This window comes from Microtus pennsylvanicus, chromosome 5, assembly GCF_037038515.1.
Source record: "Microtus pennsylvanicus isolate mMicPen1 chromosome 5, mMicPen1.hap1, whole genome shotgun sequence".
Lineage (NCBI taxonomy): Eukaryota > Metazoa > Chordata > Mammalia > Rodentia > Cricetidae > Microtus > Microtus pennsylvanicus.
The window spans coordinates 49,795,737-49,812,089 of NC_134583.1; the positions used below are offsets into that span (position 1 = coordinate 49,795,737).

The window sequence follows — 16,353 nt, forward strand, 5'->3', positions numbered from 1 at the left end:
GGGAGAGCAGAGATTAGGGCCCTTCAAAATCAATTTTGAATTCAAAGTTTTAAATGTGTTTTCCAGGCACAAAGACGGGATCCTCCAGCCGGGCTTGGCCTACCCAGCTGCTGGCTTTGCTTCTCTCCTGAAGCAGCAGAGCGCAGACAGCATCTGCTGGCTCCTCCAAGAGGGACAGCAGGGGGTGGGCCGCACCTTGTCACCAGGACAAAAAGGACAGGGAACACTTCTCAGTAATAGCTGAAACAGCATAGAGCTGGGATTCCTACTGACATCCTGGGGGCTGCCAGAGATCTTCCCTGCAGGACTGGGAACGGCCCAATCTTCTGGGAAGCAGGTTAGTTGGTGGACTTTGAAGTGGGATAGCTATGGCTTCCAGACCAGCCACGGGCTCCTGGGGAGAAGATCCTTTTTCAAAACAAACTTCCCTTCCAGCAAAACGGAGGAAGAAGACCCGGCATACAGCCCCAGGGAAGTAGGGGGCCTGGAGCACAGCCGCAGGGAAGCAGGGGGACCTATGTGGCAGTCAGCAGAACAGACTGCTGTGAATACAGCCACCAGCTGTGCGACATGGTATTGGTAGCTGGGAGCTGCCTGTTGGTCAAGCTGTCTGTCATCTGTCAGGTCATTCTTGGGGCACTGTGAAGTGGCAGCAATACACAGGGCACCAGAAACCTGGGCAGAATAGACTACTTCAGCCAAACCATGGAGAAGACTCCAGAGCTTGCAAGAGGAAGGCCTTGGGGGCCCAGATCATCAGTGTGTGCTCCACATGTCCCAGCTTGGTTCTGCGCTCCTACTAGGGCTCCTCTTAGCTTACAGCTGATGTTTTCCCAGGCTCTGGGTTGGGAAGTTACCCTCTAACAGTGTGCCTGCAAGCACAGTCTCCCCACTTCTCCAAAACCTCAGGCCTCTTTATGCCATGTGCCTACAACATAAACCCCAATAACCATGAAGCACTCAGCAGGAGACAAATAGCCACAGGAGCATCAGGGTCTTGCTCCTGCTTCATGGGGAGCTCCTAATTTAAAAAGAAACACTGGGGATAGAGGCTGGGGTTCCCAGACCACATAGGGGAGAGGAGACAGGGGCCCCCTAGCTTGGGAGTGGGCGGCTGGCTTTGTAAGGAAATTGCAGCGAAGGCCTGGGTAATGCTCCTTTTAGTTACAGCATAAACTGCAGCGATAAAGCGTACCTGGGGAATGTTTAGAGAAAGCACTAATGATTTCTTCCCCAGTGGTTAATAAATTCACTTCTAGATCAATTTGTTCGCGATAGAGCCCGGCGAGCGGAACCCGCGCGGCGGGCACAGCCGAGTGTGTCTTTTTCAGTATAAATGATTTATTACGATGATTAGCGGCACATAAACAATTTAAAATACAACGCTAATTAGTTTGGGGAAGAAAGGAGGGGAAAAGCCACCCTGTCTCTCTCCCCATTATGTTCTACTTCTCTAAGTATGTACTTTTTAATTAAATCCAAATGTCACAATAAATTTAAAGTGTTTTATTACTGCTTGGGCTAACTGAGGCAGTCAGGCAAGCCCCCTCACCTCAGGCATCAGCAGGCAGGGTGTGAGGAGGGGGGTGAGGATCAGGAGCACCAGAAGGGCTGCTTACATCTCTTCTCCAGAGTGAGATCTCCTGGGGCTCCTGCAAAGCCCTCTAGGTTCCTGGCAGCCCCGGACTGGCAAACACTGGAATCTGCCAGGTGCCTCCCACCTTCCCAGTCAGTCTGTGTAGAATCTCTTCCTTCAAGCTTGCTCTGAGCAGCCTAGACGCCTGTCACTTCTCCATGATGGTCCCATACTGTCCCCTTCAAGCACCCAGAGTGCTTTACCTAGTGCCTTCTGTGAGGGACACTTCCTGTGTACCCCCTCCAGGTTGATGATCAACTGTGGGTGCTTCAGCAATTTATCCACAGTCTCACAGCTAAAAATCAGGACTTTGACAAAGGCTCTGCTCCTTCTCTAGCACGTTCTGCCTTGGAGTCTACACCTGACTGAATCTGGGTCTCATCTCCTGTGCTCAGGACTAAGTAGAGAACTGGAGGCTTCAGGGAGCCTTCAGCCGAGATGCATCCGAGGCAGGGATCAGTCCTAGTTTAAGGATGTGGATATGTCTGGGTTCGTGCTCTGGTTCTCCCACGGACTTACAAAATAAACTGGTTCCTTAGCCCCTCTGAGAGCTTCAGCTTCTGCCTCAGCAAAACAGGAGCAGCCAAACCCAAATGACAGGACCCAAGAGTGCAAACAGTGGAAGCAGGAACATCCTGACATTCTTCACGTGCCACACAAGCAGTGATTGCGTTTCAAAGTCCTTGAGGTGAGTTGAAGGGGCATGGCCCTATTTCACAGATCAGAACACTGAGGCATACAGTGAATCCCAGAACCCAGCAGGGATCAGATGGCAGGTCACCTCACTTCTGGAACTCAGACAGCTAGAACTTCACCCAGAAACACTTATTTAAGAACAAATATCTTAGGCTGAGGAGATGGACAATGGGTTAAAGCACTGATCACCAGAAGCCCCAAAGCTGGACATAGTGGTGCATGAGTCTGTTACCCCTGTCCTCACACAGGAAGGCTAGAGGTGGAGACAGGAGGATTCCCAGAAGTCCATTAAGCCTGGTGTGCACACCTATCTCAAATAAGGTAAAATAGGGACCAATACCTTGTTTCCTCTGACCTCCACACATGTGCCATCGCATACACACACCCCTCACAAACACATGGGTACACACACCAACAAAAGATCTCTAAGTACAGAGTTTCATAGGACCCCGCAATTCTGCTCCTAGGTATGTCCAAGAGAAATGAAAACATTGGTCTGAACAATGTGTGCAACAGTCAAAAAGGTAGAAATAATCCAAATGCCTATCATGTATCATCTGACAAATGGATAAATAAAAAATATACTTATACACAGTAGAATTTATTGGATCATGAAAAGGAATGATGAACTAATTGTACTAGTTTATCTTCCGGGGCTCTGTTGAGTGTGCCAAATCTTAACCACTAGACCACGAAGGATGGGCTCACTGTTGAAGCTTCGGTGTCCTTCGAGGACTATTCCCTATCTGCAAAGAGAGCACGCCTGTGGGCAGGGTCCCTTTCAGAATCTTGAGCCCATTCTATATGGGGCGGTGTGACTACGCACAGCGGTATGTGAAGAGTGGCAAGCTCTGTGTGGGTCATCAGAGGTACAGAACGGCATGTGCACAATGACTGGGTTATAGAGAAGATTGGGGAGAGACGCTACCCTTTCTGGGGTCTGTGTGCCTCACCTTGGGCAGGGTGTGAAGGTTCAGATCCCAGACACAGGGCCAGGAGGGAAGGAGGCAAGGATGCCCCTGGAGGGGCTAGTCTAAGAGGGTCAAAATAATAAAGCATTCTAGCCAGCAAGGGGTGCCAGGTGCACACTGTGGCAGGAAACAGCCACTTGCCCCAGAATCTGGGCTGAGGATTGTGTCAACAGCTCCTCTCCGCAAAGGCAGGCCAGCTTCCATGCCTCTCTGTGGAAATGGCCTCGAGAAGGGGGCAGCACGGCTTTGGTCTATGAGAAGGATGTCTGGACCTTCATGTCATTTTCTAAGCCTGAGGCTGGCTCCTGTAGGTCTCCATGACTTGTCATGGGTACCAGCTTAGGGAGCTGCACCTTACAAAAACTACTCTATACTTCTCGAGAATTCCCTTCTCAGGTCCCAGGGAGCCTAAGACTGCGATGTCTAGAGGAAGAGATGGTTGGAGGTATGGCTGGTACTCCTGATTTTCCAAAGCCACCAACAGTGCCACCGAGACAACAAAGCACATGAAAACAGTGTCTCTCATGCGATGAGATCCACTCAGGGAACACTGAGCATGCTCTAGGTCCTGATGTATATGTGAGGAAAGCAAGGAGTAGGGAAATGAAGTGGTTTGCCCAGAGTCACCCTGCAGATCTCACAGACAGAGGATGGCAGAGGAGGAATGGGACAAGAGCTGCAGTTGCCACCTCCTAGGCCAACAAGTCACCTCTGCAGTAGTCAGACCTGCATGGGGCTGTTATTTCTTTCAAAGATCTCTACAGATTTCAAATCTGCAGTGTCTGGACATATGACCCTAGAGGTTCTTCCCCTGTGGGTCAACGTTAACTGCCTCTTTCATAACCAAAGCAGACCCCTCCCTCTCCACTGCCTTCTCCATAGGTCCAGACTACAAGCTAGGAAGGGAACTAAAGGAAGATACAAAGGACATGTAAGCTGGAGGGGAGGAGAGTTGGCATTTGCAAGGCTGAAAGAGGACCCCTTCCTCCTACTGTATGCCCTATTCTCTGCTTTTAGTTTTATCCTTTCTAGCCCACTCCCTACAGAGTGACCCAAACGATCTGATAAAGTATCCTGATCCCACACAAAGCCTGAGTACTCCTGACCTCAACGTGAATCTTAGTCCTAACCAAGGCACAGCTCACAATAGCGTGATTCTGCCAGTGGTCGCCAGTGTGGCCATACCAACGATGCTTTGGTCTCTAGTTACTGACCTCTTTGGTCACCACCTCACCCTCTCTCTGGGACAAATGAATCCTATGATTCTCACTGCCCTTCCACTCTGGATCTCCTTCACCTGTTAGCTCACAACCCATGCAAATGAAGTCACTAACCGCCTGCTATCAGGTCCTGGATGTTGACCTCTGCATTTTGACAATAATGGTGGTGGTTTTAATTAAGAAAGTAATTCTTAATAAGCTTCATTAGGTCAATTGGATTTCATGATCAATTTTTCTGTTCAATAGTATGAAGCTACACCCTCTATCTTAAATGTATTGGCATTATTTTCATCAAGATCAATTATTTTTTAGATATTTTAGTGACTTCTTAGTCTACGATTTGTTTTTAGCTCATATCAAATCTTATAAATTAGTGTTTGTCACCGTTGAGACTTCGTTTGTGACAATGGTTTCTCACAGAAAGTATTTCCAGAGCCAACTTCTGCAGATCTAAATTTTGTCAGGAAGATTCAATTCTTCTGTCAATTTTTAGTCAATAACATATTTTACCAGGTGCAGGCTTAACTGCTGCCAGCTTTACTCTGTGTTAATTATTTCAACTGATTTTAATTTTTCCTGGATTCTTTTTTTACTTTGCATTTTCAATAATACTAATGAGATATTATTCTTGTGGGTAAGACAGCTTTGCCATGAAGTTGATAAAGTCCGCCCGAGATCAAAGAGCAGCATGAAGGCATCCTTGGGGCAAACAGGCAGGTGAAAACACCACACTCTGCATTTGGGCGGGTGCCAGGATGCAACCAGGTGCCCCAGGGAGCCCTGCCCCCTGCCCAGTGCTCCCCAGGGTCCTGGCCCCTGCCAAGAAGAGGCCTCACAGATGGCAAATGGCTTCTGGGTAGGGGAGGCAGGTGTGCAGCTGCCTGGAAGAGGCAGCCTCCCATCAACAAGCAAAGAGCCCAACTGTCCAGGTTGCTTTTGCAGTCAGCCACCCTGCCAATGTAAATGGGGACGGGACCTGCCCAAGGACACACTACTGGGCAATAGGCCAGCCTGGGGATGCTGGAGTTTTGACTTTCAGCTCCATGCTTCCCAGGCACCTAAGGGGGGAGGGCGCTAGTCTCCAGTTCTGTCCCCTCACAGGAAGCTGTGAAGCCATCTCTGCCCAGGCTGCCTTACAGCTCTGTCCTCATCTCACCTAGCAAAGCCACTTGGGATGGGAGTCCTAACAGCTAACAGTTACAGGTAGGCTGGCTCAAAAAGCGACCACTTTCACTTCCTCCAAGGTGCTGAGAGAGGGGGCATGCTCTGGGCAACTGAGTCCTATCAGACAGCTGCTCTGCAGGACAACAAAACAAAACAAAAGCCCCCAAACCGCCAGATTGAGAGAGACCATCTATGTGTGCATGAGTAGGTGTATGCATGCACGTGTGTTTGTGTGTTTGTGTGTGTGTGTGTGTGTGTGTGTGTGTGTGTGAGAGAGAGAGAGAGAGAGAGAGAGAGAGAGAGAGAGAGAGAGAGAGAGAGATCCATCCATTCATAACCCTAGAGCCAGTCATTTCCCCAAGCTCCTGACAGGCAGGGGCCTCATCTCAGCCCTACCACTCATCCACTTTCTGGGATATTTCAGATGAGTGTTTCCTACTCTGGGAGTGACCTATTGCTCTACAAGATCAAGATGGAGCAGTGGAAGGAGGACCAGGAGTTCAAGGCTAGCCTGGACCACATGAAACCCAGGCTTTGTTTGTTTGTTTGGTTTGGTTTGAAGACTTTGTGGCTTCTGGATAGAGGATGAACAGGGGACAGTGGACAGTGGACAGTGCAGGTAGCCTGCTGGACACCTGGTCCCTCAGGCGCGTTTGCAGAAGCTGACCATGACTCTCTCCTTAGTCTGCTGGTGGCTTTCGGGAAGCAAGTGCCATAGTGCAGAGGCTGTCGTGCAGCGCTGAGGCCCACAGTAGACTGTAGGCAGCCAGCGAGGCCTCCAGTCCAGTCCACCTGTGAACTGAATCTTTACAGGCAAATAAGAGATGAAAAGTGGTCATCCCCCAGTAGCTGGCAGACATCCTTCATTCCCCTCTCTGAGGTGCTCTGAGGACGCAGCCAAACCGTCCCAGCCTCCTGTCCAACAGAAATGCAATGACAGCTGTGTATTGTGTCAAGGTGCCAAGTTCAGGCTATCGATTACCCAGCAGTAACTAATCTACCACCATCCAGGCCACTGAGGGCACCTAAGATGTATCCTACCCTGAAGTCTGGAGCTACCATCTTCCTTCTGGAGGACAGGCCTTGCTATCGAGTGTGAGGAAGTGGGACTTGAACCTAGGCTGCCTGACTAACAGCTGTGTGAGATGCACTTGTCTTCCAAGGTAAAACAGTGAACCGGAGAGTTCAAGCATTCTCTGGCAGTCACAGGCAGCCCTACCCATCCGGCACTATGGATGGCGGTTTATTTATACACCCAAGAAAGAAGAGAAGTTGGGTTGGTGCAGGGTGCCGGCTGTAGGTCCTCACAGTTCAGGCTAGCACTGCCTGACTCCCCTGGAAAGCATGGGTCTCTCCCTTTTCTTTCAATGGAGTTACAGAGAGCCAACCAGCAAGGTTGAATTATTAAAACTCCTTTCTGGGGTACCACGCAGATTTCTCTCTACGAAGACTAAGAGCAGAGGGGTGGCTGCTCCCGCCACACAATATTAAAATGTCACGAGTTTAAGGCCTGCGTCGCTTGAGTCATGAGTTATCAGCACCCAGTGAGGGCTGACAGAAAGCCTCCCTTAAATTATTAAGCAGAGAGCGTCAGACTGTAATATTTTGCTAAACCAAAGTACAGACACAGACAAAGATGTCATTTCAATATTTGAAACCAGCAAGTTTAATTTAAAATAAGAGCAAACCAATAAGCTCAGAACATCGTGGCGCAATGAGAGGAAAATTATACTGTGTGTGTGAGGGGGGGAGAAAGTGGAAGGACTTAAGAAATTTATAAAAGTAATCTCCAAGTAGAAATTAGAAATCAAGGCCTAGAAACAGAATAACACAAAAGAAATATTACTGTCCACTTTCTAAATCAATATAACACCGCTCCACGCCGGAATTACCATGGTAACTCAAGTAAAAAGAATCAAGCAATTCTTATTATTTCAAAATAAAATCACAGCCTGAAGCCTGGGTTTTATTACAACCACTGATAGATCGCTGGCTTGTATTTATCTGAAATATTGCTTTTCAATCAGCTGGTTTATGAATGTACACAGGCCTCTCACCAGCCCACTTACTGCCCTGTTTTGAGGCCAAGGGGCCAACCAATGACTTTGGTGTGCCCAGCATCTGCATACGTGCTCCAGTTAAGGCTAACCATGGAGTTTCACCCCCTTCCAGACTGTCCTGTGTCTTCATAGGACACAGTAGAGACAGGAAGAAGCAGGGGAGATGGGCTCATAATGCTCCTACCCCCAAGCTTGCCCTTGGAGGAATGGGCCCAGAGCTCTAGGGAGTGCACAAACACACAAGCCCACCTAGAGAGCTCCTTCCCACTTCATGTCATCCTCAAACAGGCTCTACCAGGAGTTCTCCTAGGACCAAAGGGGGACAGATGGGAAAGCCAGTCAGAGAATGAGCTCAGGGCTCCACCATTAGATCCCCTGTTTCAAAGCCCAGCCCAGGCATAGCAGGCTGTGGAGTCTGGGACCAATCCACCGGGCTCTTCACACTGTTTCCTCATCTGTGGAATGAGGGGAAGAATAGTAGCTTCTTCCTGAGGTTGTTACCATTAACAACATGGGCACTGAATGAGATTAAGGAGGATGCTGGGATGGATGGAAGGTTGGTTCCAAAACTGCCTGATTTTCATACCTTTTGGTAGCCACGCCCTTCATGATACAAGATGCTACCCCCCTCTTTAAGAGTAGTGTCTGTTCCCCAACCCCTTGAACCTGGGATGACCTTGTGATTTGCTTTCACGAGTGGAATGTGTCATAAGTGACACTATCCCATGCTAAACAGTGGCCCCAGAAGCCTGGTATGCATCCATTCTCTCTAGACTTGTCTCTGTAATGATCACTAGCCAGATGACGTGGCTAGAAGATGAGGGTCTTGAGTCTTGTTACCCCAGCATCTACTGAGCAGCCATCCTCCATCCTCCAGGTTTGAATACACCCAGCTGAGAAGAGAAAGGCTTCTCAGCCAAGCCCAGGTTAAATCGCCAACCCAAAGATTTGTAAGCTAAATAAATGCTTATTGTTTCAACCCACTGACTTTTAGGTGATGATGTAGCCATCACTGATGCGTATGAGTTGGACAGTGCCTTATGTTTAGGGTTCAGTAAAATGAAAGCTGCTGTATGCTTATGATACCCAAGGAGCAAGAAAATCATACGCAGAGAGGAATGTCAGCTCACACAGGCATGAGGTATCCTGGTGGACGGCATCTGTGGACAACAGATACCAGGAACTACTCGTGCTGTAGAGACAAGAAGACTGGTATCCAGTAAGTTGCCTGAAGTCACGCCACTTCCAACTAGGACCACACAGGTCTTCTGAACCACGCTAGTAGACTGCACTGAACTCATCAGGTTCCTCAGGAAAGCCCCGCTGATCCCTAGGAGAAGGCACATGAGGAAGGAGCTAATGATGTGGCTTCCTAGGCCTTCACATTAGGCATCTGCCCCTGAAACCTGGTCCAGCCTGCTCACTTCTCTCACCATCTGCTTTTATTTGTCTCCATCTATATCAGTCCCAGTGGGCTTCTGCCTTAGAACATAAACACAAGCCAACCGATGAGAGGCAAGCTTATCACTAGGTAGGCACTGTCTCTGAGCATGGCCAGCTAAGGGAGAATGGCGTGTAGGGCAAGGGGAGCGACAGGAGCTAAAGGATGGAGACAAACACCGGGACTCCATGGAACACAAGCCAGCATGGATGTATTGCTACAGGGCTTAGTGTGACGGTTGGGGTGGCCATCAGCCTTTGGCAGAATGAATGTCAGAGTGGCGGAGGTCAGCTGTCTGGCTGTAATAAGCACCAGAAGACAGGTGGTAGATGAGATGGAAGATGGTAGCGGCAGAAGAGAGAGGGGTAGGTCCAAAATCTCACTTAAATGCAACTTGGACATGTGCTGAGAAACGCTAAGCCATCAGCACCCAGGAAAAGGACCTGATGTGCTGTTTGCCAGGTTGCCGGGTACAACTATCCACACCATGACCCTTTTCAAGCTGTTGATGTCATGTCATTGAGCTCAGAGTTGGAAGCAATGCACAAAAACCTCTCGCTCTAGCAAGCATTCCAAGTTGCCTTCATGGTATGGTTGTATCATGAGTAGGGGCCTGCCAGGAGGTCTCATTTTAGGAAGAGCTAGGAAGCCTGGTATTGGGAAAACTCTTACATGCCTCAGTGTATTTAATCTCCACGCATCTCAGAGAGGCAGGAAGACAGGATGGGCTATATGTCATATACATGTGTGGGTCTTCTCAGTCCAAATGCCCAGGACAGATAGGAAGCCTTATCTTATCTGAGGACAGTCCCCTGGGAAGTCGGTAACTTGTCTAAGGCCATGACTAGGACACCCAGACCGGCATGTTGTTCCAGTTCATCTGATGATCTGTGCCCAGATTCACCATACCTTGGGGCCAAGACAAAGGGCACATCACCTGGACATGAAAACCAGAAAGACACTGAGGAAGAGTGTTCATGAAGGCTTTTCCCATGAAGCCACTTGCCTCAGGAATCCAGACACTAGTAAGAAGTAAAGGTAGTTTGTCTCCCAGCAATGACCAAAAGCCAGGAGGGCCCAGTTTTCACTAGTGAACAGGCCACTGGACTGGGCCCAGGGCTTATTACAGACTGTACTGAAACCTAGCAGGGGCAGCAATGCCTCAAATGGCCATGGAATTTCCTATTGGCAGAGTGTGTGCACTGACAGACAGTACCTCATTTAATTCTGGTGATAATCTAGGTAGGTGGAGCTGTTCTCATTGTAGAGGTTGGAGGATTCGGAGGTACAGCAGCCTCAGCACCGGGCAGAATGTGGCACACAGAACACAACACTGCACTGGCAGAGCTCAGCAAATGGTAGAGACTGCAGCAGGTCTAATAACCTGGCACACTGGGGAGGATACCCATACCCCTTTCTCTACCATCTGTCCTAACTCTCAGTCTGTCTAATGCCTTGATCAGAATTTACTAGGAGGCCCTGTGGCTGGCGTATCGATCCAAGCAATAATTTGGCCTCCCTGTTACATAGATAGAGATAGGTTTGCCATGTGGGGGGCACAGTTCTGGGGGGAAGCCCCAAATCACTGAATCTGATTTTCTTGGAACTTTTTCAACATGGCCCAAGTCATTTATGAGCTCCCCTTTCCCCAGTTACATCACCACAGTCCTGTCTTCTGCTGAAAGACAGCCCAGCCCATGCATCCACGGCCATTTCCCAGCACAGGTTGTCTTGAGCTGGCAGCCCAGATGAGGATGAATCTCGAGTCCTTCTCCCAGGACCACAGAGGGTCTTGCCACCAATGCCCATCAGCAATCATCCTTCTGTCCTAAGGGGGAGGGACCAAAGTAAACCACTTCCAAGCACTGTCCATAAATACTGAGAGGCTCTTCAAACTGAGGAAGGCAGGACCGCACTGTCACTAGGTCTGATTTCTCTGGGACGGCAGAGGCTGGGAGGGATGAGTTCTCAGAAGAGGTGAGAGGCAGACTCTAACATATTTCCATGGGATAGAAGCATGTTTGTGGGCACATTCAGAGAGATGGGAGCAAGGGGGCAGGCGGCTCCTGCAGCCACAGAGGCCAAGCAGGTGGCCAGGCCCGTGCTGAGGCCCGGCGCGCAAAGGGTGAAGCTTTTAGGCAAGCAGCGGCTAGTGATCTCAGCTTCCCTTGGTCTTAATGCTCCTGAAAGGCTCCCTGTAATTGGGCATCAGTAGTTAATGCAGTATTGACTGCATTACACGCTCCCGTGCCTCCCCTCGCTAATGCCAATTGCATCACCTTGTACAGTCACCGGCTTGCTTAGCCAATAGCCGTTAAAAGCAATCCAAATCATGAATCATATGGGAAACTTTTAGCAAGACACCGCCATCCAAGGAGACAATTTACAGTTGAGTTAATCTGGGTACATTAGTGAGACATGGATTCTGGACGACAGACCAATTTATGTTGTTTCCCTGTCCCCCACCCCACCCCCCTTAGTCCTCTGTGTGGGCGAATGAATGGAAGAGCAGGGGAACTGAGTGGAACACCTGCCTCTCTGCCCGGCGTTCCAGGAGGGGTGGGGGAGCCCCATCTTTGCAGACACTCTGCCTGGTTGAATTTGTACAGGAAAGGGCAGCGACTGTCCTGCTGCTTGGGATTCGTGCCACCTCCCTCCCAGCAGAGTGCTGCGGCTGAAACTAGTTGTGGCAGGTGTGGATGAAGACATCCCCTCCTGCCAGGCACCTGGTGAGTGCCAGGTGAAGCCCCTGCCCTGCCACCCATGCCAGGCCTTTACTAGCTCTCAGAGGGCTGTAGTTCCCACCGGCTCTGCCTTTTTACCAATGGGCTAGGGTCTGTGACAATACTGAGGCCTGCTCCCCGTCTCCAGCACCAGGGCCAGCGAGACCAAGGCCACACTCTTCTCTCTGTGGTCTGGGGCATGATGGGACAGACCAGGAGGCCCTGCTGGCAGTAACCTCTCAGACAAACTGAGTAGGCTGTCGAGGCTGTGTTCCTAGCAGTCATTAACAATTGAAGACCCGGCTGCTGTCTGGTCTTCTTCAACCCAGCCCCACTCCTCCTTAAGCATTTTTTACTTATTAAAAATGTTCTGGGAGTCATGTCTGGTGTTTAGTTCCACAATGTGCTTGCTGCTTCCTGTGGTCACCCAAGCCATCCCGCTGGGCTTTACAGAGGTAGTTTAAACCCAGACCAGCCCTGTTCCAGCATGCATCTGGGAGCATGCCTGCACTCCCAGCTGGGTGCCCTCAGCATCCTCTCTTGCCCAGGCTCCCCTACAGCTCAAGCTCTTACTGTTCAGTGTGTCCCCACTTGGGGGCCTTTTCTCCATCAGTGAAGGTCAAATTTGATTTGCAGGGTTCAGGGCAGGAGTTTTCTTTGCTCCCTTGAGACTTCAGTCTCCCCCGCCCACACTCAAAGTCCATAGCCTGGTGACAGCCCAAGCTGCAGGTGCCAGGGAAGGGGCTGCTTTTCCAGGAGAGTTGGAGCTTGCCTGGCTTTCGCTGACAGGGAGAACCGGCAGCATTTAGAAAGCCCAGACCCTGAGTTCCAGTAAAGTGGAGATGGCTAGGCCAAGAGCAAGCGTCCAAATGAAAGCAATTAATCTTAAAACCCGAAGTTTAACCATTTGCAAACAGATCTTTCTGTCTCTGTGGTGACCCTTCACTGCTCGACCTAATGGATTACTTTATTAATAATGCACTGTGCTTAAAAGCAAAAAAAAAATTTTTTTCTGACGATTCAATACTTCAGAAAGTCTCTTAAACCCGTTGCTAGGGCAAAACGATTGATATTTTATTATCTTTTCAGAAGTGCAACATGAAAGCCCTGCAGCCCAGCAGAGAGAGGGCTTTGGTCCTCTGCAGCTGGCAGACCCGACTTCAACCAGAAGAGCCCAGACTATCTCAACAAGATGCTGTCGGGTACAAAAAAGGTGTTGGGGGAGACTAATAGGAGCCCTGAGGTTCTGCTGCTGCCAGACAATGGGTGCTGGGTGCAGCACTGTGGAACACACCCCTCGGGCCTAGAGTACCACATCTGCCGCACAGTCCAGGTGGTCACATTCTGGGGAGGCGGAAGTGTATATGAAGTTAGGTAGTAGGACAGAGAGGCAGGTAAGTTTATACACAGCTCTTCTTCAGTTCCCAGTGAAAAGGCCGCCTCCAGGACCACAGTCATTTGATTTCCTTATGTTGTCATGGATCTCAAAGACCAGTAGTGCCAACGGTGAAGGCCACCATATTGTTGGACTGCACAGGTCAGGGATGAAGGGACATCCTGAGCTCCTCTCTGAAGTTCTGGTGGGAACGAAAGGAATTACATGCCCAGGATACCCAATTGCATAGCAGTTCTGTGGTCTGCAGACATCCCCAGAGCCCAACCCCCTCTAGGGCACAGATCCTTGGGAGAGGTGGAAACACCATTTGCCAATCTTTCTGGACGGAGGACTCCTACATACAAAAAACTCAGGTCTTTTGGGTTCTTGGCTTAGGCCTGGGGAGCCAAGAATATGGAATAACTGTGGTCAAAGATACATCTTGATTTCCATACGCCTCTCATAGTGACAGTCCCTGTAGACACTAGAGAAGGGCCCTCTGCACTCTTTTTAAAAAAGAAAACTCTGGAGCTGGGCATGACCGACCTGAAGTTACACCGGATAAGGAAATACTGATGAAACCAGCCAAACCAATGGTTCTTCTTTCCCCATCTGGCCTGTCCCCAGGCCTCTCCTTCTCCTTTGCAATCTATCTAGAACAGCTCCAGCCCAGTGCTGATGGCCCTCTGGAGCCCCAGGGGTGCGTCTGTGAATGGAGGAGAATCTGCTGGAGATGATGCTTCCCTCCAGCCAGCCCAGAACCATCTACATCCCCTCTTTTACCTCTTCCTTCAATCACGCCAAGAGCCAGTTTTGGGAAGTTATGGTCCCATGTCTTCCCTGCATACACCCACCCAGGTCAGACATCTCAAATGCCCTTTGCTGCTGATACCTCAGATGGTATAGTTAGTCTGGGATAGCTGGATGAAACAGCAGCCAAGTGAACATCCGGTATGACCTTGAACAAGTCACTTAACTTCCCTGGTTCAGCAGTAGCCATGACAACAATGTCTCAATGGTCAGAAGGCACAGACCCAGTGGAGGATTCCTGGGGATGTCCCATTCCTCCCAGCCTTTCCAGTCCCCACCCAAATGTCAGCAGCAGTGGTCTTGCCAACAGTCTTGCCCAGCTCTCCCTACAGCACCTAGAACATACAAGCCTTACCTACAGGGCCCAAGGGCCTGAGACAGCCACTCCCTGGACCTTGGTGCCTGTCTTAGGTCACAGGGCACGTGCTGAGTTTTCTCTCCAAAGCAGCTGGGATTCCCCAACCTTTGAGGCCACTTACTGCAAGGCACTCTCCCAGCTAAAAAGACGTCAGGGGTCTATGAGACTACCTGCTAGTGGCGTACTATAGCCATGTGACCCTCCCAGCTCCCAAACCCTTCTGAATGCACCCAGGCTCTTGACCATACATCCGGGCCACCCTCAAACCACAGGCTCTTGACCATACATCCGGGCCACCCTCAAACCACTCCCTCTGGAGTGCTACTGGCCCGTGGCGGGACGATTCTTCCTCTGGATCAAATTCCCGCCTTCACATTCAAGGAGACATGAGGTGAGATAGTGGCCAGCACAGGAGACGTCCCTCGCACCAAGTCATGCCCGTGGGCAGCTGTCCCCCTGAGGGCCCAGCTGGCCTTCCCCTTTCTGCCAGGCATCCCGGCTTTCGCGCGGTCGTCCGCGCTCCCTCTCGCCCCCAAGCTCTCTAGTCCGATTCTCCCCGAAGCTGCTGATTTGCTGGGCGCTCAGCGCCTCTCGAGTTACGCGGCCGGCGCGGGGGTGATGGCTGCGGTGAGCGAGGAGCAGCCGCAGAGACCGAACGCTCAGCGCCAAGCGCCAGGGCGCGGAGACCAGAGGGCAGCCCAAGCCTCACGGCGCCCCTCGGCGCATCGCCTCGCCCCGCCCGCCAGCCCGGGGACCGCGGGACCTGGGGGTGTTAGGCCAGGAGCTCACCCACCCCACCCGGGTCTGTCTTTCCGCCCCGGGCTGCCGGCTGGATCCACAACCCGGCGTGGCCCCGCGTCTGTGTGCCTGGGTCTTGGTGCGTGGCATCCCGCGCACCGTGACCAGGGCGTTGGGGGCATCGGGATCCCTGCCCGCCACCTACCGTCCTCCTTGTCCAGCACCATCATCTCGGGCGCTCCGTGTCCAGCCGCTGTTCGACTCGGCCGGGAAAAGGGCGCCGACTCCGGGCGCGCTTCGGCTGGGAGGCCGGTCCGCCGGCAGCGAGCGGGCTCTAATTACCCGCTTGTCCGGCTCTTAACCTAGATTGCACTCAGCTAGAATTACATTCAGGAGTGAAGCACTTCGCAGATACAAAAGCAGTCTCACCTACTTTTGTGCCTCAGAATTGCAAGGAACTACGAACTGCAATTTAGAGAGAGAGGGAGAGAGAAGGGGGAAGAGAGGATCAGAGCCGTTTCTTTGATTCTCACCTTCTAAATGGCTCAATTTGCCCAGTATAATCTGTCTTAATGTAATTGCATTTGATAGCTCATAACCCTGGCTCTGGCAACGACACAGCTTTCAGCCTCATAAAGTGTTTTCCCCTCGGATTTAATCTGAATCTCAATCTGAAATTATATTCAAAGAGATGGGGGAATCTCGGCGGCCGACTCCCGCTGCCTTTCTCCCTCAATGTATGAGGTTTGCACTCCTGCTACTGAATAAATGCACACATTTCCCGAGGACCCCCTCCCTGCCGGGTTAATGGGGAGTGGAGACGCGCGGATGCCCGGCTCTGCAGCGCCACCTGGAGGTCTCTAAGCTCCAGCTAGGCGAATGACTACTCTGGAGTCCCAGAGTCCCTACTTCCTGGTCTCCAATGTCAGTCTGGTGGGCCCTTGCGGGTCCTAGCCCCTTCAAATCTGGTTTCTGCTTCCTCACAGGAGCGCTATTTCCCTCACGACTCTTTTCTACCAGCTCTGCCTAGAGTTCCTAGTTGATTCTGTAGTTGTTTGGCAAAGTTAACTCCTCTGCAGGGCACAAAACCTCCTACTGTGAGTCCTACAGGGACAGAGGCTTCTGCTACCGTGTCCCTACCACCCATCAGTGTCCTGATTC

At 50.8% G+C, this 16,353-nt stretch overlaps 1 protein-coding gene across 2 annotated transcripts in view; it reads right to left on the reverse strand.

The window, feature by feature from the left end:
• Lmo1 (LIM domain only 1) overlaps positions 1-16,353 on the reverse strand; it is a 36,147-nt gene that overhangs the window by 16,032 nt on the left and 3,762 nt on the right. Inside the window, exon 1 of one of the 2 annotated variants that reach the window (XM_075974821.1) lies at positions 15,398-15,954. The exons of the other annotated variant lie outside the window; for it this stretch is intronic. Coding sequence (XP_075830936.1) covers positions 15,398-15,422 — 25 coding nt within the window. The 5' untranslated portion in view covers positions 15,423-15,954. Of the gene's footprint in view, positions 1-15,397; positions 15,955-16,353 lie in introns of those variants that run through there. 2 annotated transcript variants of the gene reach the window in all.